Source organism: Bubalus bubalis, chromosome 15, assembly GCF_019923935.1.
Source record: "Bubalus bubalis isolate 160015118507 breed Murrah chromosome 15, NDDB_SH_1, whole genome shotgun sequence".
In the NCBI taxonomy this organism is placed as follows: Eukaryota; Metazoa; Chordata; class Mammalia; order Artiodactyla; family Bovidae; genus Bubalus; species Bubalus bubalis.
In genome coordinates this window covers 65,583,064-65,600,236 of record NC_059171.1, presented here as the reverse complement: position 1 = coordinate 65,600,236, position 17,173 = coordinate 65,583,064, and the positions used below count along the sequence as shown (strand labels likewise).

Here is a 17,173-nt window from a genome sequence, read left to right as displayed (position 1 = left end):
TAAACATGTAGGTCCCAGCTGTCACTGAAATAATTCATTTCAGTACATTTCAGATCTCAAATATTAAGGGACTGAGGTGTTTTGGGTTTGGTTTTTTTTTTTTTTTGAGTTTTTAAAATTAAAGGGTGGAAAGGTGTCCTTGCGAATGAAAACCATACTCCAGGAAGTCGTGCAGAAAAGTTCAAGGATGCAGTTTTCCTGATGATCTTGGAGACAGGATACCAACCCTAGACTGCCTACTCCAGACTTCTTCATGTGAAAAAGAAAAATATTTCTATCTTGCTTGTAGTTACAGTTATTTTGGGTTTTGTTACTAGTAGCTCTCTATATATTTCCTAACTGTTCAAAGTCTTTTATGTTATTAGTATAAAAAATTCAGTGAATTAAAGTGCTAGTATACAATGAGCCAGAACAAATACAGGAAGCTGGAAAGTTGAAACACTGATGTAACTGAGAAAGACACTCATTCTTGTCATGTCCTTCTTGCCTGTGTGCATGCCAAGTTGCTGCAGTCCTGTCTGATTCTTTGCGATCCTACGGATTGCAGCCTGCCAGGCTCCTCTGTCCATGGGATTCTCTAAGCAAGAATACTGCAGTGGGTTAGTCATTCTTAGGTGGCATCAATATTGGACTTTTCTGAGCAATACCTATTAAAATTAGATCATCTTTAAGATGTTTTTGAACAAAAATTATTTGGTTGATGCTTTTGCCACTTGATTACATACTATTTCAAGATTTAAATAACAAGAAGTTTATAACATGATTCTTACCTTTTTAGCTTCTCCTTCCATCATGGCGTTTAATACTTCTATTTCTTTCTTCCTGTTTTTCCGAAGGAGTTTAGCTATTTCCTGGTAACATTCATTTCGGTGTAGATCACTGCACCTTTGTTTATGTAAAGCTTGAATTCGCCAGTCAGTATTTAGACATGCTTGTTCCGCTTTCGCCAAATTTTCTTCAATTAACTAAGAATTCGTAAATTTCAGAAACAAGATTAGACTTGACTACATAAAATATGGTACATCCATTCAGTGTCTCCAAGTGTCCATTACAGATGTTCACAATTCTGGCTGCATATTAGCATCACCTCAGTGTTTAAACCAATGTCCAGGCTCCAGCACAAACCAACTAAATTGCTCTCTGGAGCAGCTGGATACTGGTACTTCCAGAGCACTCTCCAGGTGGTTCTAATGTACAGCCAAGGTTGAGAACTTCTAGGCTAAGGGGCGGGGAGAATTAAATAATTTCCATGTTTTAATCCTTTGAAAAGGAGTCAGAAGAACTTATCTTACAGACTGGACAAAAGCCTGTAAGGAAAAAAGGCAGGGGGTGTTATTCTTGGGGAAACAGTCAAGGCACAGAACAGAGGCAGGGAGATCTTACACTTATTCCTGGCTTTTGGGACAAGGCCTGGCCCCGCCATAGACCCATTTAACATTTTGCTAAAGGGATAACAAAGTTCTTCCCTGAAGGCCTCAAATTCCATTTCAATTCATTTAAGTCAGCATTTCTGAAAGGATACTCCCCCCAAAATTCTATAAGTTTAAGAAAATTTCTCAAAGATTCACAATGTACCATATATCTTCAAATCTGGCATGAAAAAGCCTAACTTTTAAGACAGCTTTTTCAATACTTGTCATCTCCATTTTATTTAACACTAAGTTACTGATATTCTACAGAATACACTTGGAAAATGCTGGCTTATATACCAGGCAGAGACCTGATGTTTTGCAACTAATCTACTCAGGTATAATTTCTAAGACTTAATGTAGGACAGTATCATTCACAAAGTTATTTCCCTTGTATTTTCTTACAAGTCCTGAAATTGTCAAGGAGTATAAAAGACACATGGATATGCTGTCAGTGAAACCTGCAAATAAAATAATGTTGAGTTTCTAGGAATTGTGATGACTGAAGCAAAGAAACTAACTTTATAGGGTTCAATATTGAATTCCTTCTTTAAAAAGAACAGTAGATGGAAATTCTCCCCTCTATAGACACTAAATTTACCATGTTTACCTTATGAATTTTTTGGTTCTGAGTTTGATCGGTTCCTATCAGTCTATGAAACATGTGTTCTTCAAGATCCACTTTCTGTCTATAGGCATCTGCATTTTCCTTCATTTCTTTTGCAACAGCTTCTTGATTTCTAGAGAGATTCTGCTAAAAAAAAAAAAAAAAAATCACCAATTGATACAGTAATAATGCTAGAACACAAAAATGATTTTTCTGTTTTTTAGAATACCTAAACTATAATCATCTAATTTTCAAAGTAAAGAGCAAACAGTGGTGAGTGACATCAGTGGAAATAAGAGTAACGATGTCTGAAAATTCTCATCTCTAAAGGCACCGAGATCACTGGCAAAACAAGCTTTTTCAGAACTCTGGAAACTAACTGAAGGCTTGCAGCAATCTGGGGAGCATTTATTCATAGAAAATGGCTGAATCTTAGATGCACTTTATGGCATTTTAAACTTGTATTATTCCTATTCCATGCCACACCTAAGTTCTGCCGCTGGCCTTGAAAACTGGTAGCCTGGCAGTCAATGGAGGGGGCAAAATGGACTCCCTCAAACTCCCATTCCCAGAGACCTGTCATCACTTGACCTGGAAGACCCTCCTCCCAAAGCTGTTTTTACTTGACCTGACTCAGAACTCATGTACAGCCTTTCCCTGGGGATGTTTGCTGAAGACAAACAGGGGAAACTGTTGAACATCGTGGCTGTCTGAGGCAGTGGATCACAGAGCAAACAACAGGCTAATCAAAAAGCTTGGTAGGAAAAGCTGGGGAATTGGATGTCTACGTGCATGTGTCAAAGTGTGCACGTGCCAAGGGCTGTGTGAATGCTCAGACCTGAGAAGGTCCTAAGCTTTCAACTCTGATGAATTGAGGTTTTGTGAAATCAGGAAATGAAAAGAGCTGTCAACTGCCTAGCTGAGTGTGGAAGGTGTGTCACAATGTGATCCACACACAGCCCCTTGGCAAAGGCTGGAGGCTTACGGTTCAAGGGACCTAAGGAGATTTTGTCCAGTCACCAGGTTACCTGAGTAGAGATTTCAGTGACTATGCATGACAGAAAATACTTTATAGAATTTAGAAAAGTCACTAAGCAAAGAAACAACAAGAAACCCTAGGGAAAGAAGAGAATCTGATTTCTAGATTTGTCCTATTATTTAAAATATCTTGTTTTCAACAAAAAATGACATGATATAAAAACTGAGAAGGTATGGTCCTACATATTCTGAATAGACATTAATCACATGACCTCCAAGGAAGAAAGAAAAATGGACAATTAACACATGAGAAGATGCTTGACATCATTAGTCATCAGGTAAACAACAAGTCTAATTGAGGAACATTCTACAATATATCTGGCCAGTATGCTTCAAAAATATAAATGTCATAAAATATAAAGACTCAAGAATGGTTCCAACTTAGAATAAAGAGACATACAACTGAAAAAATACATTATCTTAGATTTCGTTTTGCTCTAAAGGACATTTTTAGGACAACTGATAAAATGTGAATAAGGTTTTTTATAATAAATAATGTTAATTTCCTGATTTTGATCATTGTACTATGATTGTGTAATAATCCTTGGTTTTAGAAAATATAAACTTAATTTTTTAGGGCAAAAAAGCATCAAGTCTGCAACTTACTCTTAAACAGTTCGGAAAAAAAAAATGCATATATGTAAATTGAAAGAGACGATAATGCAAATTTAGCAAAATGTTAATACTGAGAATCTAAGAGAAAAAATTTTGAAATTCCTTGTATTTTTCTTGCAAATGTTCTGTTAATTCTGAAATCATGCTTCTGATGCCACCACCCCACCTCCCCCAAACGATAGTTAAAAAAAATAAGCTTAGTTCAAGTGAATTAATTCTAATTCAAAATCATAAGAAACTCAGTGAAAGTGTCAATCTCTGGGGCTCAGATTTAGAGAAAGTTCAGTGCAGAAACTTAAGTGATTTAGTTAAGAATGGCTGCTATGTTTTAAATCTTATTTAATGTGAGCAACAGAGAGTCACACGCATGTTTGCATATCATATGCAAATACCTGTTACATATTTGTAGTTATCACTGATTTCAAACTCAGTCTGACTTTAAGAGGGTTGAGAGAAGTGAAAACTTATGGTTTCAACATCAAGTAAGTGAGCAACGTAATGCTTTTCCTCAATAATAAATATTTATATCAGTACCAAAGTTCTCTTTTCCAGTGTCATGGAAACTGAATTATATGTGCTAAGGTAGGTACCTGATGATTTGATTCCAGAAGGTTCAAATTTAAAGTGTGCTTTACAGCTCTTGTCTGCTTTACTTTATAGGATCCTTGTGAAGTACTGGCTTAATTTTGCAGTCACCATCACACAGATATAAGAAAACCTAGTAAGTCAGTAAAAGATCCTGAGGCAAAATCTGGGGCTTACATCTGGTGCTTCAGACACTAGAGTAAGTTGTTAAGAGAAACATGAATTAAAGAATTACAACAAACTCTGTGCATTCTGGCTACCTTACAATCCTGGATGACACTGTACTCTTCTTGAAAAAACACAAACAAAATGAACATTAAAAAACCTCGAATAAATACAGCCTAAAAAGAGTCTGTACAAGCTCTGCTTTTCTTACACTGGAAATTGTTGATTTATACCTTCTCATAAAGTCTTTTTTGTGATTCGAGTTCCAGATGTCTCATTTCCAGGTCTTTGGCTGTGGCAGCAATTTCTCGATCTCTCATGTGTACCTATGGCCAAATAACAAACTGTGAATATCAAAAATAAATAACAAAAATAATTTTTGTTTAATAGATTTAGTAATCTTGTAATATGAACAAACCACTAAAAGCATTTAAAAATAATAGATACTGGGTTTTTGAAGCCAGAGTAATTCACAATATATTAACATTCACGGTGGAATCCAGAAATAATGTCTTGAGTTAAAGTTAAGTGTAATTTTCTAAAAAAGAAAGCACAATTACCATATGCTCATTTGCCCAGGCTGGGAGAACAGATGGCAGTTCTTTCCATATTACATTAGCCATATTATGAGTTAGAAAAACTTGAGCAATTTAAATCCACAGTGGATGAAAATATAAAATGTTTAATCTTATTTGATATAACATTTATTTAATGTTCTTTTTGATTAAACTGTACCTTTCTAAATTCAGTTTGGCAACGAGTAACTCCAAGTCAAAGTGTACTGTAGTCTAGTCAACCTGTGTGTGCCCTGCTTGGATTCAGCCAATTTAAAGTTCACCTTTCTCCAAAATCTGATTACTTGGAAGCATTTCACGCCTATATACTAGAGGGTTTGGATAAAGGACTCTTTACATAGAGAATCTTGGGAAGTGTCTTAAATACTTGGCTGCCTAAAGTCCTCATTTTTTGGGGGGTGAGAATAACACAATATGTGTTTCCGAACAAAAACTAAAACAAAAACTAAAAACAAAAACTAAAATTAGCATCTAATCTAAACATATCATCTAACCAATAAGCAGTTAATGACTGCATTACTATTTCTGTGCACAAGGCAAAGTGTTAGATATTGTAGGCACACTATCAAATATAACAGAGAAACAGTAAAAATGAGAATATAGTGGGATGTGCAAGGACATACATCCAAGGAGTAAAAGAAAAAACCACAGACTGAAAACCAGTTCAACATAAAGAGGTTCCTGAGATAGCAGTTAGCTCAAAGGTAGGGATACTTGAGTTGATGGACCAAGAGGAGTTACGATGCTAAAAGGCAGAGGAGAAGTTTGGCAAAGCAAAGAATGCTTTTTAGGAATTTCAATTACAGAAACTCTTTAGCTTATGAATTTTCAGAGGTACAAAGAGCCATGTACCACAGCAGAACAGATCAACTCTGCTGTTACTAACAGATGTGTCACTCTGGACTCAAGAAGTCTCTCCTGCTGGCCCCTGAATTGTGAGTAGAGAAGCTCCTGCAGTTTAGCAGGCTCAGAGCTCACTGTCAGGACAGGGAGTTGGAAGGGCAAGAGGCTAGAAGGGGAGGCAGAGGCCGATCACGCCGCTGAAAGGACTTGACAGGATGCTTTCACCAAAACACTGCCTTCACTATCTCAAAGGAATAAAGAGATCACAGAATTCTAAGCCTGAAATTACTTTTGGGGAAGAACAGACTTTTCTAGAATAATGAATTATCAACCTCATTTACTAGATGAGATTATTAAAAGGAATCATTAGATTTTAAAGAATTTAAAATTAGTTGGCTTTAAACAAAGCATTATCTCATACTATAAAAATAAATGATTATTAATATATAAAAAAATTTCATATGTGATCAAAACCAAGTTTTAAACTCTAAATTAGTTTATAAATTCAATGCAATCCTAATAAAAATTCCAATAGGATGGGAAGATTCAGGGAGAGAAGGAGGGAGAGAGAAAATTTTCAGTCTATTTGAAACGATAAACACTTGAGAATACTGAGGAAAACTGAAAAGTAATGAGGCCTGCTAATTAGTAAAACATTACACAGGTGTTATTCCAACAGTGGTACTGGCTTAGGAGAAGATCAAATTTATAAGGGAACTGAACATTTAATAACCATCAGCTGACAAATGACTTTTGCTCATATTCAACAAAAGCTGTTGGGAAAATTGACGTGCCTTTGGAAAGAAGTAAGCTTGGTCCCTAACTCATTTCTTACATTTATCAATAATTTTCAGACATCAGGGGCTGGCAAACTTCTGGAAAGGGTCACAGAGTTAAATACTTGAGGTTTTGTGGGATGTAGTTTGTTTCAGCTGTTCACCTCTGCCATTGTAGTACGAAAGAAGCTAAAGGAATATGTAAACAGGTGTTGACTATGGTCCAGTAAAACTGTGTTTATGGTCACTGATATTTGAATTTCATGTTTTAAAAAATCTAATACGATTTTCATGCCATGAAATATTCTTTTTCTTAACCACTGAAAAATGTTAAAACAATTCTGTCTTATGATGAGCCTTACAAAACAGGTGGTCTTGGAAGAGTCAGATGTGCTGGTGCACAATAATCTACTGATCCTTAAGACAGAGATTAAAAAATCAACAGAAAAACACAGAACTAGAAAAAAACTGCATAAGTGGTAATAGTAATGTGCTAAGTCACTTCAGGTGGGCCCAACTCTTTGTAACCCTATGGATTGCAGCCCACCAGGCTCCTTTGTCCATGGATCTTCCCAGAAAAAAAATACTGGAGTGGGTGGCAATTTCCTTCTCCAGCGGATCTTCCTGATCCAGGGATTGAACCTGTGTCTCTAATGTCTCCTGCATTGGCAGGCAGGCTCTTTACCACTAGAGCCATGGTAATACAACCTTAAATGGGAAGGTTAATGAACATGACATAAAACCTAGATATCATAAAAAACTAATGAAGTCGGTTACCCAAAGATTAACATATTTTACATGATGAAGAAAAGACACTGTAAACATTCTTGGAGACATGCAACACAGAGGAGAACACAACACAAGGAGAACATTCACAACAGACGGAAGGATGCATGCCCCAACCATCTGCTGGGTGGCTGCCCAACACCTAAAATGTGACCAGTGTCACCTCACCCAACTGAGGTGTGCAGCGAGTGTAAACTGACTGCTAGATTTCAAAGACTTAGTACAAACAAAAGGTAAAATAGTTCAAAGATGTCTGTATACTAATTACATATTGCAGTGATAATTTCAAATATACCGAGTTGAATGTTATTAAAATTAATTTCACCTATTTCTTCTTACTTTTTAATGTGGCCATTAGGAAAGTTAAAATTACCCACATGGCTTACATATTTCTGTTGGACACTGCTGCCCCAAATGATAAAAGAGCCTGTGTAAACTGATAGGAAAAGGAGTAACTTGGTAGAAAGATGGACAAATGATTTAGTTATGCAATTTACAGATCTACAAATGGCAAATGAAAAGATAGTTAACATCACTAGCAAAAAAAAAAAAACCTACCTCAAAACCAAAAACCATTTTTCACCTATCAGACTGGCAAATACTAAGACTGATACACTCCAAATTGACTAGGGCATGAGCAGTCTTATACTCTTAAAATAGCTTAAGTGGTTTCATCTTTGGAGGACGATTTGACATTCCTCGGAATTTACTCAACAAAACTGTGTGGAAGTACTCAAAGATTTGTACTGAGAATGTACAGTCTGGCACTGTTTTGTACAGCAAAATACTGCAAACAACCTAAATATCCAACAGCAGAGGATTAAATAACCAATGACATGGCCATAAAATGAAATACTATGCAACCATAAAAAATAATTTATCTCTGGGGATGAAATAAGAGAAGAGTGGAGAAGGTCCATTTTTAACTCTAGGCTATGTGTAAATTTTTATATTAAAAAAAAATTTCCTTTACTTCACAATTAACTTTATGGTTAATTGATATTTCCATTTTTAGAGAACCAGTCATCAAAGACCCTTGTCAACTTGACTCATTTTCCTGAAATTCCTAAAATATTTAACCATTAATAAAATACAAAAGAGAGTAAGAATAGCTGGGGGATGGGGGAAACTATATAAAACTAAAGGGGCTATTTAGTATTCATTGTGAATTCTAGGAACAATATTTAACTTGAAGGTATTTGTTACATTTAAATGAGAGTAAGTGGAGATAATGTATGAGAGTTAAGAATAATAAACCTTTCTCTCAATTTCATCATCCAGTCTTCTTAGCTCCATTTCACGCTGATCTTGTTGAAGCTGCAGGAGACGTCTTCTTGCAGCATCTTGTAAGTGCATTTCCTTTACTTTCAACTCTCTTCTCACAGCAGCTAGTCTTAAACACACAATACATCAAGAGGAATAAATAAAATCATTGCCGAATATGTATTTAAATGGAAAAATACTATGTTCCACAACAACGAAAGGCCTGAAACCTATTTTAGCCTGCTTTCCCAGTTTAACTGGTGCCATCATAACAGGGCTATTTTTATAATAGAATGAAAAGTGCTCAGTTAGAAAACAAGTCTGCATTCATGAAAATGACAAGTGTACATGACTGTAGCCAAATTACAGCTAAACTGGCTATTTCTTCATACTTAAATGTTCTCTTTAACAGGTCTACTACTCAGATCACTTCAATACAACTGATATCTTTTACCTGAGAAAAGAATGCCAAAAAAATACTCTGATGTTACTAAAGATTATGTATGATTATTCTTTTAGAATTTTTGCAGAAGGCTAATGGCTCAGTTCAGTCATTTTTTTAACCCACACCATAAATCTGTTTCATAAAGTCCTATCCAAAAATAATCAATAAACACTTACAAAAGTGATTTTCCCAATAATTAGGGTTAGTGTTAATACTTACCCCATAATCTTAATCAACTTAAACATTTTGCCTTATGTTTAAGGCAATACTTACTTTTGAGTAGCATACTTTTGAATACGCATTTAGTACTTCTTTCCCCATCTTCCAAAGTATGAAATGCACAATGAGAATAGCATTCTATGTTTCAATTTTTAAGTCTCAAAGGTATGTTTAAAACACAATTTTTAAAAATTATGGAAAAAATCATGCTCCTCTTTTAATTTTAAAATTTAAATTTTAAAATTTTCCATAATTTTTAAAAACTGTGCTTTAAACATACCTGTGAGACTTAAAAATTGTCTCTTAATCTGTGTGACTTGAAACATATTTACCCAGCACTGTGGTACAAGGCATTTGTGTCCACTGTAAAATAACATTTCTAAGTAACAATATTCTTCCAGGTACCTTAGATCATGTATTACTTCTGAATAATCAGAGCAAGTTATATCATACTCAGTAGAGTTTTAGAATTACATTTTACTATAGGCCAATTTTTTGAAAAGTGTATTACAGTTTCTTTTTATTAACTTAAATATATGCTTAATGGAAATAGCAGAATTGGGTAATGACATATATAGTGAGGCTATATATAATTTCACAGTAGTGAAAAATGAAAGTAATACAAATTATTAAAATAACTCAGATGTCCAGCTTTTTTCAAAGTGCTAAACACACCTCTGTCTTTGCTGTATCATCTTTTCCTCCTCTTGTAAGAGTATTTCTCTCCTTGTTTCCTCAGCTCTACGAAGCAGTTCCTGTTTTTGGTACCAAGCTTCATCTTCAACTCTTTGCTGGTCTACTTCAGCTTGCATTTCTTCAACTGCCTGCCTAAGTTGATAATGTTTATTATTGTAACAAAAAGCAAACAAGCAAACAGTCATTTAAAAGTCCAAGAACAACCACAACACAAAATGCACACCTAATTAACACATAATTGTTTTACTTCTAGATGCAAAAGTATCTTTAAAGATATTTCCTTCAAACTCTGATTTTATGCAACTACTTAATAATTTACATGTATTTTTCATAAAGCCTTTATATTTATAACAGATTTTGTTTTTATCAAAGAACAAGCAGAATTACCTCTCTCTTAAGTAATCCAATTCATCATTCCGTATTCTTTCTCGTTCTTGTGTCTGATAGTCCACAATGAACTTGGGATATTGATTAAACACTGGATATTGCCCTTTTGTCAGTGCAACAAAAGCATCAAGCATGCTGTCTGGATGGATATCAGTGGGTGTGGTATCCAGGAGACGATACACCTCTCTAATTACAGCACTTATATCCAGGTTATTCCGATGGTGAAAAAAATACTGTAAGAAAACTTTGTGATTAAACTGAGATTTACAGAGTAATGCAATTATAGTCATGTGTTATATAAAAAATTATATAACAATTTATTCATTGAATAAAACAAATTTAAACATGTAAATGTGAATTTAGCTGTAAGAGAGTTTTTTTTTTTTAAAAATTCATTGAAGCTTTTCTTAACCCAAGTTTTAAAATGAAGGTCCAGTTTCATATTCTCAAAAATGTAATAAAATCACACAACCGTATGAAATTGTGAAATAACACTTCTCAAAAATGAAGCCTTCCTTTAAAGTAACAGACTGTTTCAACAAGACAAATTCTTCTACTAGAATTTATTTCTCTTCAAAATCCAAAATACAGAAGCTCAAACCTAAATTAGCCTTTGAAAACAAGTTTAATTTTCAAAAACTATCTGATAGTTTCCATATTATCTTGTTCCACTGGCAGATCCAAGTTCTAATATACATACACACATACATATATGTTCTTGTGAAGTGAAAATAAAATTTGATAGGAACCACAAAATAAGTAACAAACAAGCAAAACCAACTTACTTCATCCTGTCTACCAAAAGAACCTCTCCATTTAAAAACTTTCTCCATGCTTTCTTTCAGTCATTGTCCCACTGAGCCTCAAAATTCTCATAGTTACCATCCTGCATATGTAATAAGCAACCAGATTATCACAGACCAGTTGGGTTACTGATAAGATCATGCACAGAATGAACAACTACTCAACTGTTAAACATCCTTTAAATAGGCAAAAAGCACGCAACTCCAATATTATCATGAAGCTATGATTTTAGGTGAGCAGTCAAGCTATAACTGACTATAGCTACATAAGGGCAAGGATGCAGTGGTATAACTTGTTCTCCACTATATTCCTACCATCTGGCACCAGGACTAGACATACAGTAGGCACTCAATAAATAAAACGGGTTTTTTTAGTTGAAACAAATGAAACTTGAGAACTATGACTTAACAAGGATACGTACCTCAAAATCATCTTTACGCTTACAGTTGAGCAAAGGTGCCCGAGAACATATGTTGTAGGCCACAACAGTCATCAGGAGGAACGAAGGATGGTTGGAAAAGACATTATCGAATAATTTGAGCCACTCCTCTCGTGTCAGTACTTCTGAGAACACAGTTTCAAGAAGAGGCCATGCATACAGCTAAAATAAATAAGAAAAAAAATGTAGTAGTTCTTGAGGAAAAAGTCATAACAGTCATTGCTCATGTGCTCATGTTTGGTTTAGATACTAAAATCATTATATTAAGAACATAATCATGAAAAGAGCTACCCTAACTTGGGTTCTTCTTTATAGACTTTCAGGAAAGCAGTTTAAGGAAGAAAAATAATGGAATATTGTTAAAAATATAACTAGTATTTTTTTATTATAGACTTTCAAGAAAATAGTTTTATTTATACCAGAACCAATGTTAACTTCCAAAGTAAGCTATGTTATTCTAAAAACCTTACACTTCTTACCTGGGAAGTTACATCATGATTTATGAAGTGTTGCAGGAGTTCCTTGTCATGAAATGCCAAAACATTTTCTATCATACTAAGAATATTGATAGGAGGATTAGGAAAATATTCAAACCAGTGTTGACACCAATTGACTATGAAGAAAAAAATTGAAAATTTATCTTTACCTTTCTGTATCATTACAGGGCTTTGCAGTTCTTAACTGTATCCACTTTTATGTCCTCAATATGCCCATTAATAAAGAAAACACGACTAAGTTCTAGAACAATACTTTATAGCTACATTAGAGCCAGTCGATGAGAAAGTGTCAATTAAACAAACAAACCTTCCCGAAGTATTCTTGACGGTAGCTACAAGACTCTGGTTCCTGCTCACTTGCGTGCGACCTGTATTTAGATTTCCCCTGGTTAACAAAATGACCCTCCTAAAAGAGGTCCCTATTTAAGCCTTTGACACATGTGATCAATGTTAAATGGCAATCTCAAACGGACTAAAATTCATACCTAATTAAGAGTCCCATTTCTAGAAGACTGTTCTGTAGCCATGGTAACAGGTAACCACCACGGTCTGGTTTTAAATCTAATTGATCAACAACTTATTTCAGTAAACGTGACTTTGAAAACCAACCGATCAGTGACAGCCGCAGCAGTAAGTATCCTCTAAAAGTCAGCCAGGAGAAAGCAGAATTGACTCTGCTGAAGAGGCTTCTAAGGCTGACTTTTTAACTCACTCTCACTTAATAACCAGCACAACCCCCAAAACAGTCTTTTCCCAAAAAAGTTCAGTCAGATGATCATTTTTGCTCAGTGAACCTATGTCTAACCACCTCAGCTCTATGTAATTATTAAATTCTGATTTTCTATTTTAAATACTGAGCTGTGGCTTCATGTTTTGCTAAGATCTTTCTCAAATTAGCAAGTGAAATGTCTGAACAGAATACCAGATTAATAGTTTATAAGGTCTTTCCAATTCTAGAATTCCATTATTTCATTTATTAAGGACTTAGATTTGAGTTAATAATTCAGTCATAAATAAAATCTTGCAAAGACTAAGCTTTAAAAGAAGCATTTCAGCTTCTTTAACTGCTGCTTTTTTGGGGGGCAGGGGGATTTTTCTTGTATTTTAACTACTGCTCTTAGTAAGTTAACTTTTAAAAGAAAAACCCCAGTTCAGCAACATCTCCTTAGGTAAACACCTACAGTGTCCCAGACAGTGCTTGTTCTGGGAATTTTAAAACACCACGCACATACCCAAAGCTCTCTTATATCTAAGCTTCATCAATAGGACAGCTGTTTTCAATTAAGCAAGAGGGCATCCTGTTTTATATAGTGACTCTCTCTTCTCTTTTGCCGGGTGCCACCACACAGAAGCAGACCTAGAGACAGCACTGACCAAGAGCAGAAAAGAGACATGATCACTGCATGGAGGTCCTTCACTAAACCTGAAGCTTTTCCTCCTGGTTATAAGAGGAACCCTAAAGACTGATTAAAACTGACCTTTATCAACATACTCCAAATTATACACAGAAGTAACTGTATCCTTCACAAGTTCTTGGCCCCAACTAGACCGTAACCTGAAAGCCAAAGCCATGGCTTATCCCCAAACAGGGCTAACATTTAGTCGAAGCTCAGTTTACTGAATAAAACTAGTTTGAGACCCTTGATGAAAATCCCTAGCTACTCATGCTGTCGTGGATCTCCTAGATTTAGATTTCATGTTTAGAAGAGAAAAATCAATTTCCTTAGTATAGAGTCATGTGTTAGCTACGTAACAAGATTTTACTGGAAGTAAAAAAAACACATAGTTGTGCATGCCTACCTAAATTAGATATAATCTATCTTTCTTATGGTAAAATATAATTTGCCATTTTAACTATTTTAAGCGCACTGTTCAGTGATGTTAATTTTATTCACAATGTTGTGCAACCATCACTATTTCCAAAATCCTTTCCTAAGAGCAATTCTGTACCTACTCAGTACTGACTTCTCATTTCCACTCCCCCCGCCAGCCCCTGGTAACTTCTAATCTACTTTCTGTGCCTTTTTGAGAAATTCCACATAAATCTATCCTGTGTCTAGCTTATTTCACTAAGAATGCTTTCAAGGTCATCCATGTTGTATAGCATGTGTCAGAATGTCACTGTTTTTTAATAATATCCTGCTGTCCTTGAGACCCCATGGACTATTCAGTCCATTGAATTCTCCAGGCCAGAATACTGGAGTGGGTTGCCATGCCCTCCTCCAGGGAATCTTCCCAACCCAGGGATCAAACTCAGGTCTCCTGCATTGCAGGAGGATTCTTTACCAGCTAAGCTACCAGGGAAGCTCGCTTATATACACATATGGTTTATCCATTCATCCATTAATAGACACCTGGGTTGTACCTATCTTTTGGCTATTTAAGACTAATGCTGCCAAACATTCATATACAAGTATATATTTGAGTCTCTGTCTTCAGTTCTTGGGGGGATATCCCTAGGAGTACTATTGCGGGGTTATACAGAAATTGTATATGTAACTTTCTGAGGAACCGCCTCAGTTACTGTTTTCCAGTGACTGCATCATTTTACATTTCTATCAGCAAAGTATGAAGGGTTACAATTTTTCCATATCCATGCCAACACTTGTTATTTTCTTTTTCAAGACTACAGCCATCCTAGGAGGTGTGAAGTGGTGTCTTGCGTGGTTTTGATTTGCATTTTTCTAATGACTAATGATCCTGAGCATCTTTTCATGGGCTCACTAGCCACTGTACATCTTCTATGGAGAAATGTCTGTTCAAGTCCTTGTCCATTTCCAAACTGGATTGTCTGTCTTTTGTTACTGTTTGTTTTCCATTTAAAACTCTGTGTTATTCTCAGGACAGACTAGTACAACCTCTTTGCAGAATCAATTAGAATATTCATATTTTATAATACCATCCTGGGGCTCCACCCAAAAGAAATTATTATAAATTTATGAGCTTGAAGCTAGTCACAAAATTGTTATTTTTAATACATAAACATTAGAAACAACCTGAATGTCCAACAATAAAAGATTAAACTAGAACATGTACATTATGGAATATTACAATACAGGATAAAATGTCTAGAAAGTTTACACAAATAAGAGAAGTGTATATAATGCATTAAATAGAAGTAGTATAATTGTAAAAATAACCCCCCTAAAAGTCTAACAGTTGGGGGATACATTTTATGGTATATCTATAAGAGGAAATACTATATATAGGCAAGAAATTATATTTTAGAAGATATTTAATGATTTGGGGAAAATGCTCTTATAAGAAATTCACAAATATATTATCAAGACTCTCTAAGGAAGAGGAATATTCATAACTTTTCTTTTGTAAATTTTCCTATATTTTCTCCAATGATCGGTAAAAATTTATTAAAGCAAATACAACATAATCAATGAAAAACTGTCAAGAGAAATATACTAAAATACTCACAAGATGTATGCTGGGATCTTTTAATTTCTACTTTTCAGAATTTTATTGTTATAGTTGAGTGCTTATCTCCTTTGTATAACAAAAATACATATAAAATTGGTTATTTTTGTTAAACCAGGCTTGGTTTAACTTGGATCCAGTTTATTAACCATTTAGTTGACCTGATCTTATTTATATAAAAAAAATGACTCACTTTTTAGTGTATTAGTAGATAATGGTGAAGCAGTAAACATATGGGAGTGCAAGCTATAGGTTCTGACTGTCTGGGTTCAAATTCTTATTATACCACTGACCTAATCATGGAGCTCAAGCTTTCTTCATCTACAAAAAGGAGATAATAATGAATAACACCTACCTCACAGGAGTCCTGTAAGAGTTAAGTGGGTTAATAAAGGCAACACTGAGAATGGTACCGGGTAAAACACAAAGTTCTCAGTGAAGGTAACAAGCAAAGGATGAGGAGAATAGGGGTAACGGTCAACAGCTGCCACATCGGGCCTCGTGTGCTGACTGCTTTACATCCCTACTGCACTCTTCTGAACAATAACTGACTTTCAGTTAGTGAAGCACCTGCTTCCTTCTTACTAACAAAATCTAGCCTATAACAATATCATCTAAAATGCAACCATCTAAATTTTATTTAAGTAAAAAGGTTTATTATTGTGTTAATGTCCAAACTGTCCATGCTCTAGGTCTATCTCACACTAGAATTATTAAACATTGCAAAGATGAAAAGATATCAGGAAAAGGTACAAGTATCTACACTTGGTTTCATTTTTTACTTACTTATAAGCGTAGCAACAACTTCAAAACAGATGAGCTGGTTGTTCTGGAACAATTTTACAAATGGAAATGCCAGAAGTGGGAGATACGGTGTGTCACTAAAAATGGCGGACCAGTGAGCTAATGCAGAGAGGGTTCTGTGAATAAAATAAGGAAATAAAGACCAGAAAAGCTTGTTAAATTTGACTAAATGATATATTCAGATTATAAAAAACGATACAGAAGATAAATTTGGTGAAACTTGGATTTGCATGTTTTCCCACAATGCGACTGAGGATATAAACTTTTGGCAAGAATACCACAAATGTGATGTGCAGTGATACAGAGGGAAGCTTTTATTACTGGTAATTAATTTTAAATTTGATTACTTGCTTAAGAAGGTGTCTGCTAAGTTTCTCTACTATGAATCACTATTTTCCCCATTTGTAAGCAATAAGTACCTTGGGGGAGATACACACCGCTGCGAATACTGAACATACCTCTGTAATACTCTGAGTAGCCTCCTGCTTTTGATGGGGTATTTATTCTGAAGGTTGAGAAATGCCACATGAATGCCTTTATCTATAAGGTTACTAAATGCTGTATGATTTTCAGGCAGCTGTAGCAGCGAGCGCCAAATGAACATTCTGAAATTAAAACATAGTTTTAACTAAGAAAAACTGGAGGGATAAGACTGATTTAACATGTAAGAATTTAATTTTTACCTGTATTTCGTTGGAAATTCACCATAGCCTTTTAATAAGATTTGTAAACGCTTTTTGTTTAATCCATCTGACAACTCATTCTATCAAGAGAAAAAAAAATAGTATCAA

General features: G+C 35.0%; 1 protein-coding gene and 1 long non-coding RNA gene across 11 annotated transcripts in view; one reads left to right on the top strand and one right to left on the bottom strand.

Moving 5' to 3' along the window:
• TBC1D31 (TBC1 domain family member 31) overlaps positions 1–17,173 on the bottom strand; it is a 63,310-nt gene that overhangs the window by 10,084 nt on the left and 36,053 nt on the right. For 5 of the 8 annotated variants that reach the window (XM_006045603.4, XM_044928793.2, XM_025265449.3 and 2 more), the window contains 11 exons: positions 17,066–17,145; positions 16,841–16,987; positions 16,365–16,498; positions 12,132–12,265; positions 11,635–11,814; positions 10,410–10,642; positions 10,002–10,154; positions 8,657–8,792; positions 4,653–4,745; positions 2,020–2,163; positions 771–965 (listed from right to left, as the gene is read on the bottom strand). In XM_006045603.4, the coding sequence (XP_006045665.2) occupies positions 771–965; positions 2,020–2,163; positions 4,653–4,745; positions 8,657–8,792; positions 10,002–10,154; positions 10,410–10,642; positions 11,635–11,814; positions 12,132–12,265; positions 16,365–16,498; positions 16,841–16,987; positions 17,066–17,145 (1,629 nt within the window). Of the gene's footprint in view, positions 1–770; positions 966–2,019; positions 2,164–4,652; positions 4,746–8,656; positions 8,793–10,001; positions 10,155–10,409; positions 10,643–11,634; positions 11,815–12,131; positions 12,266–16,364; positions 16,499–16,840; positions 16,988–17,065; positions 17,146–17,173 lie in introns of those variants that run through there. The other 3 variants (XM_006045604.4, XM_025265450.3, XM_025265452.3) reach the window with 2 other exon arrangements.
• LOC112579206 overlaps positions 1–17,173 on the top strand; it is a 66,692-nt gene that overhangs the window by 34,158 nt on the left and 15,361 nt on the right. The gene's annotated exons all lie outside the window — the stretch shown is intronic.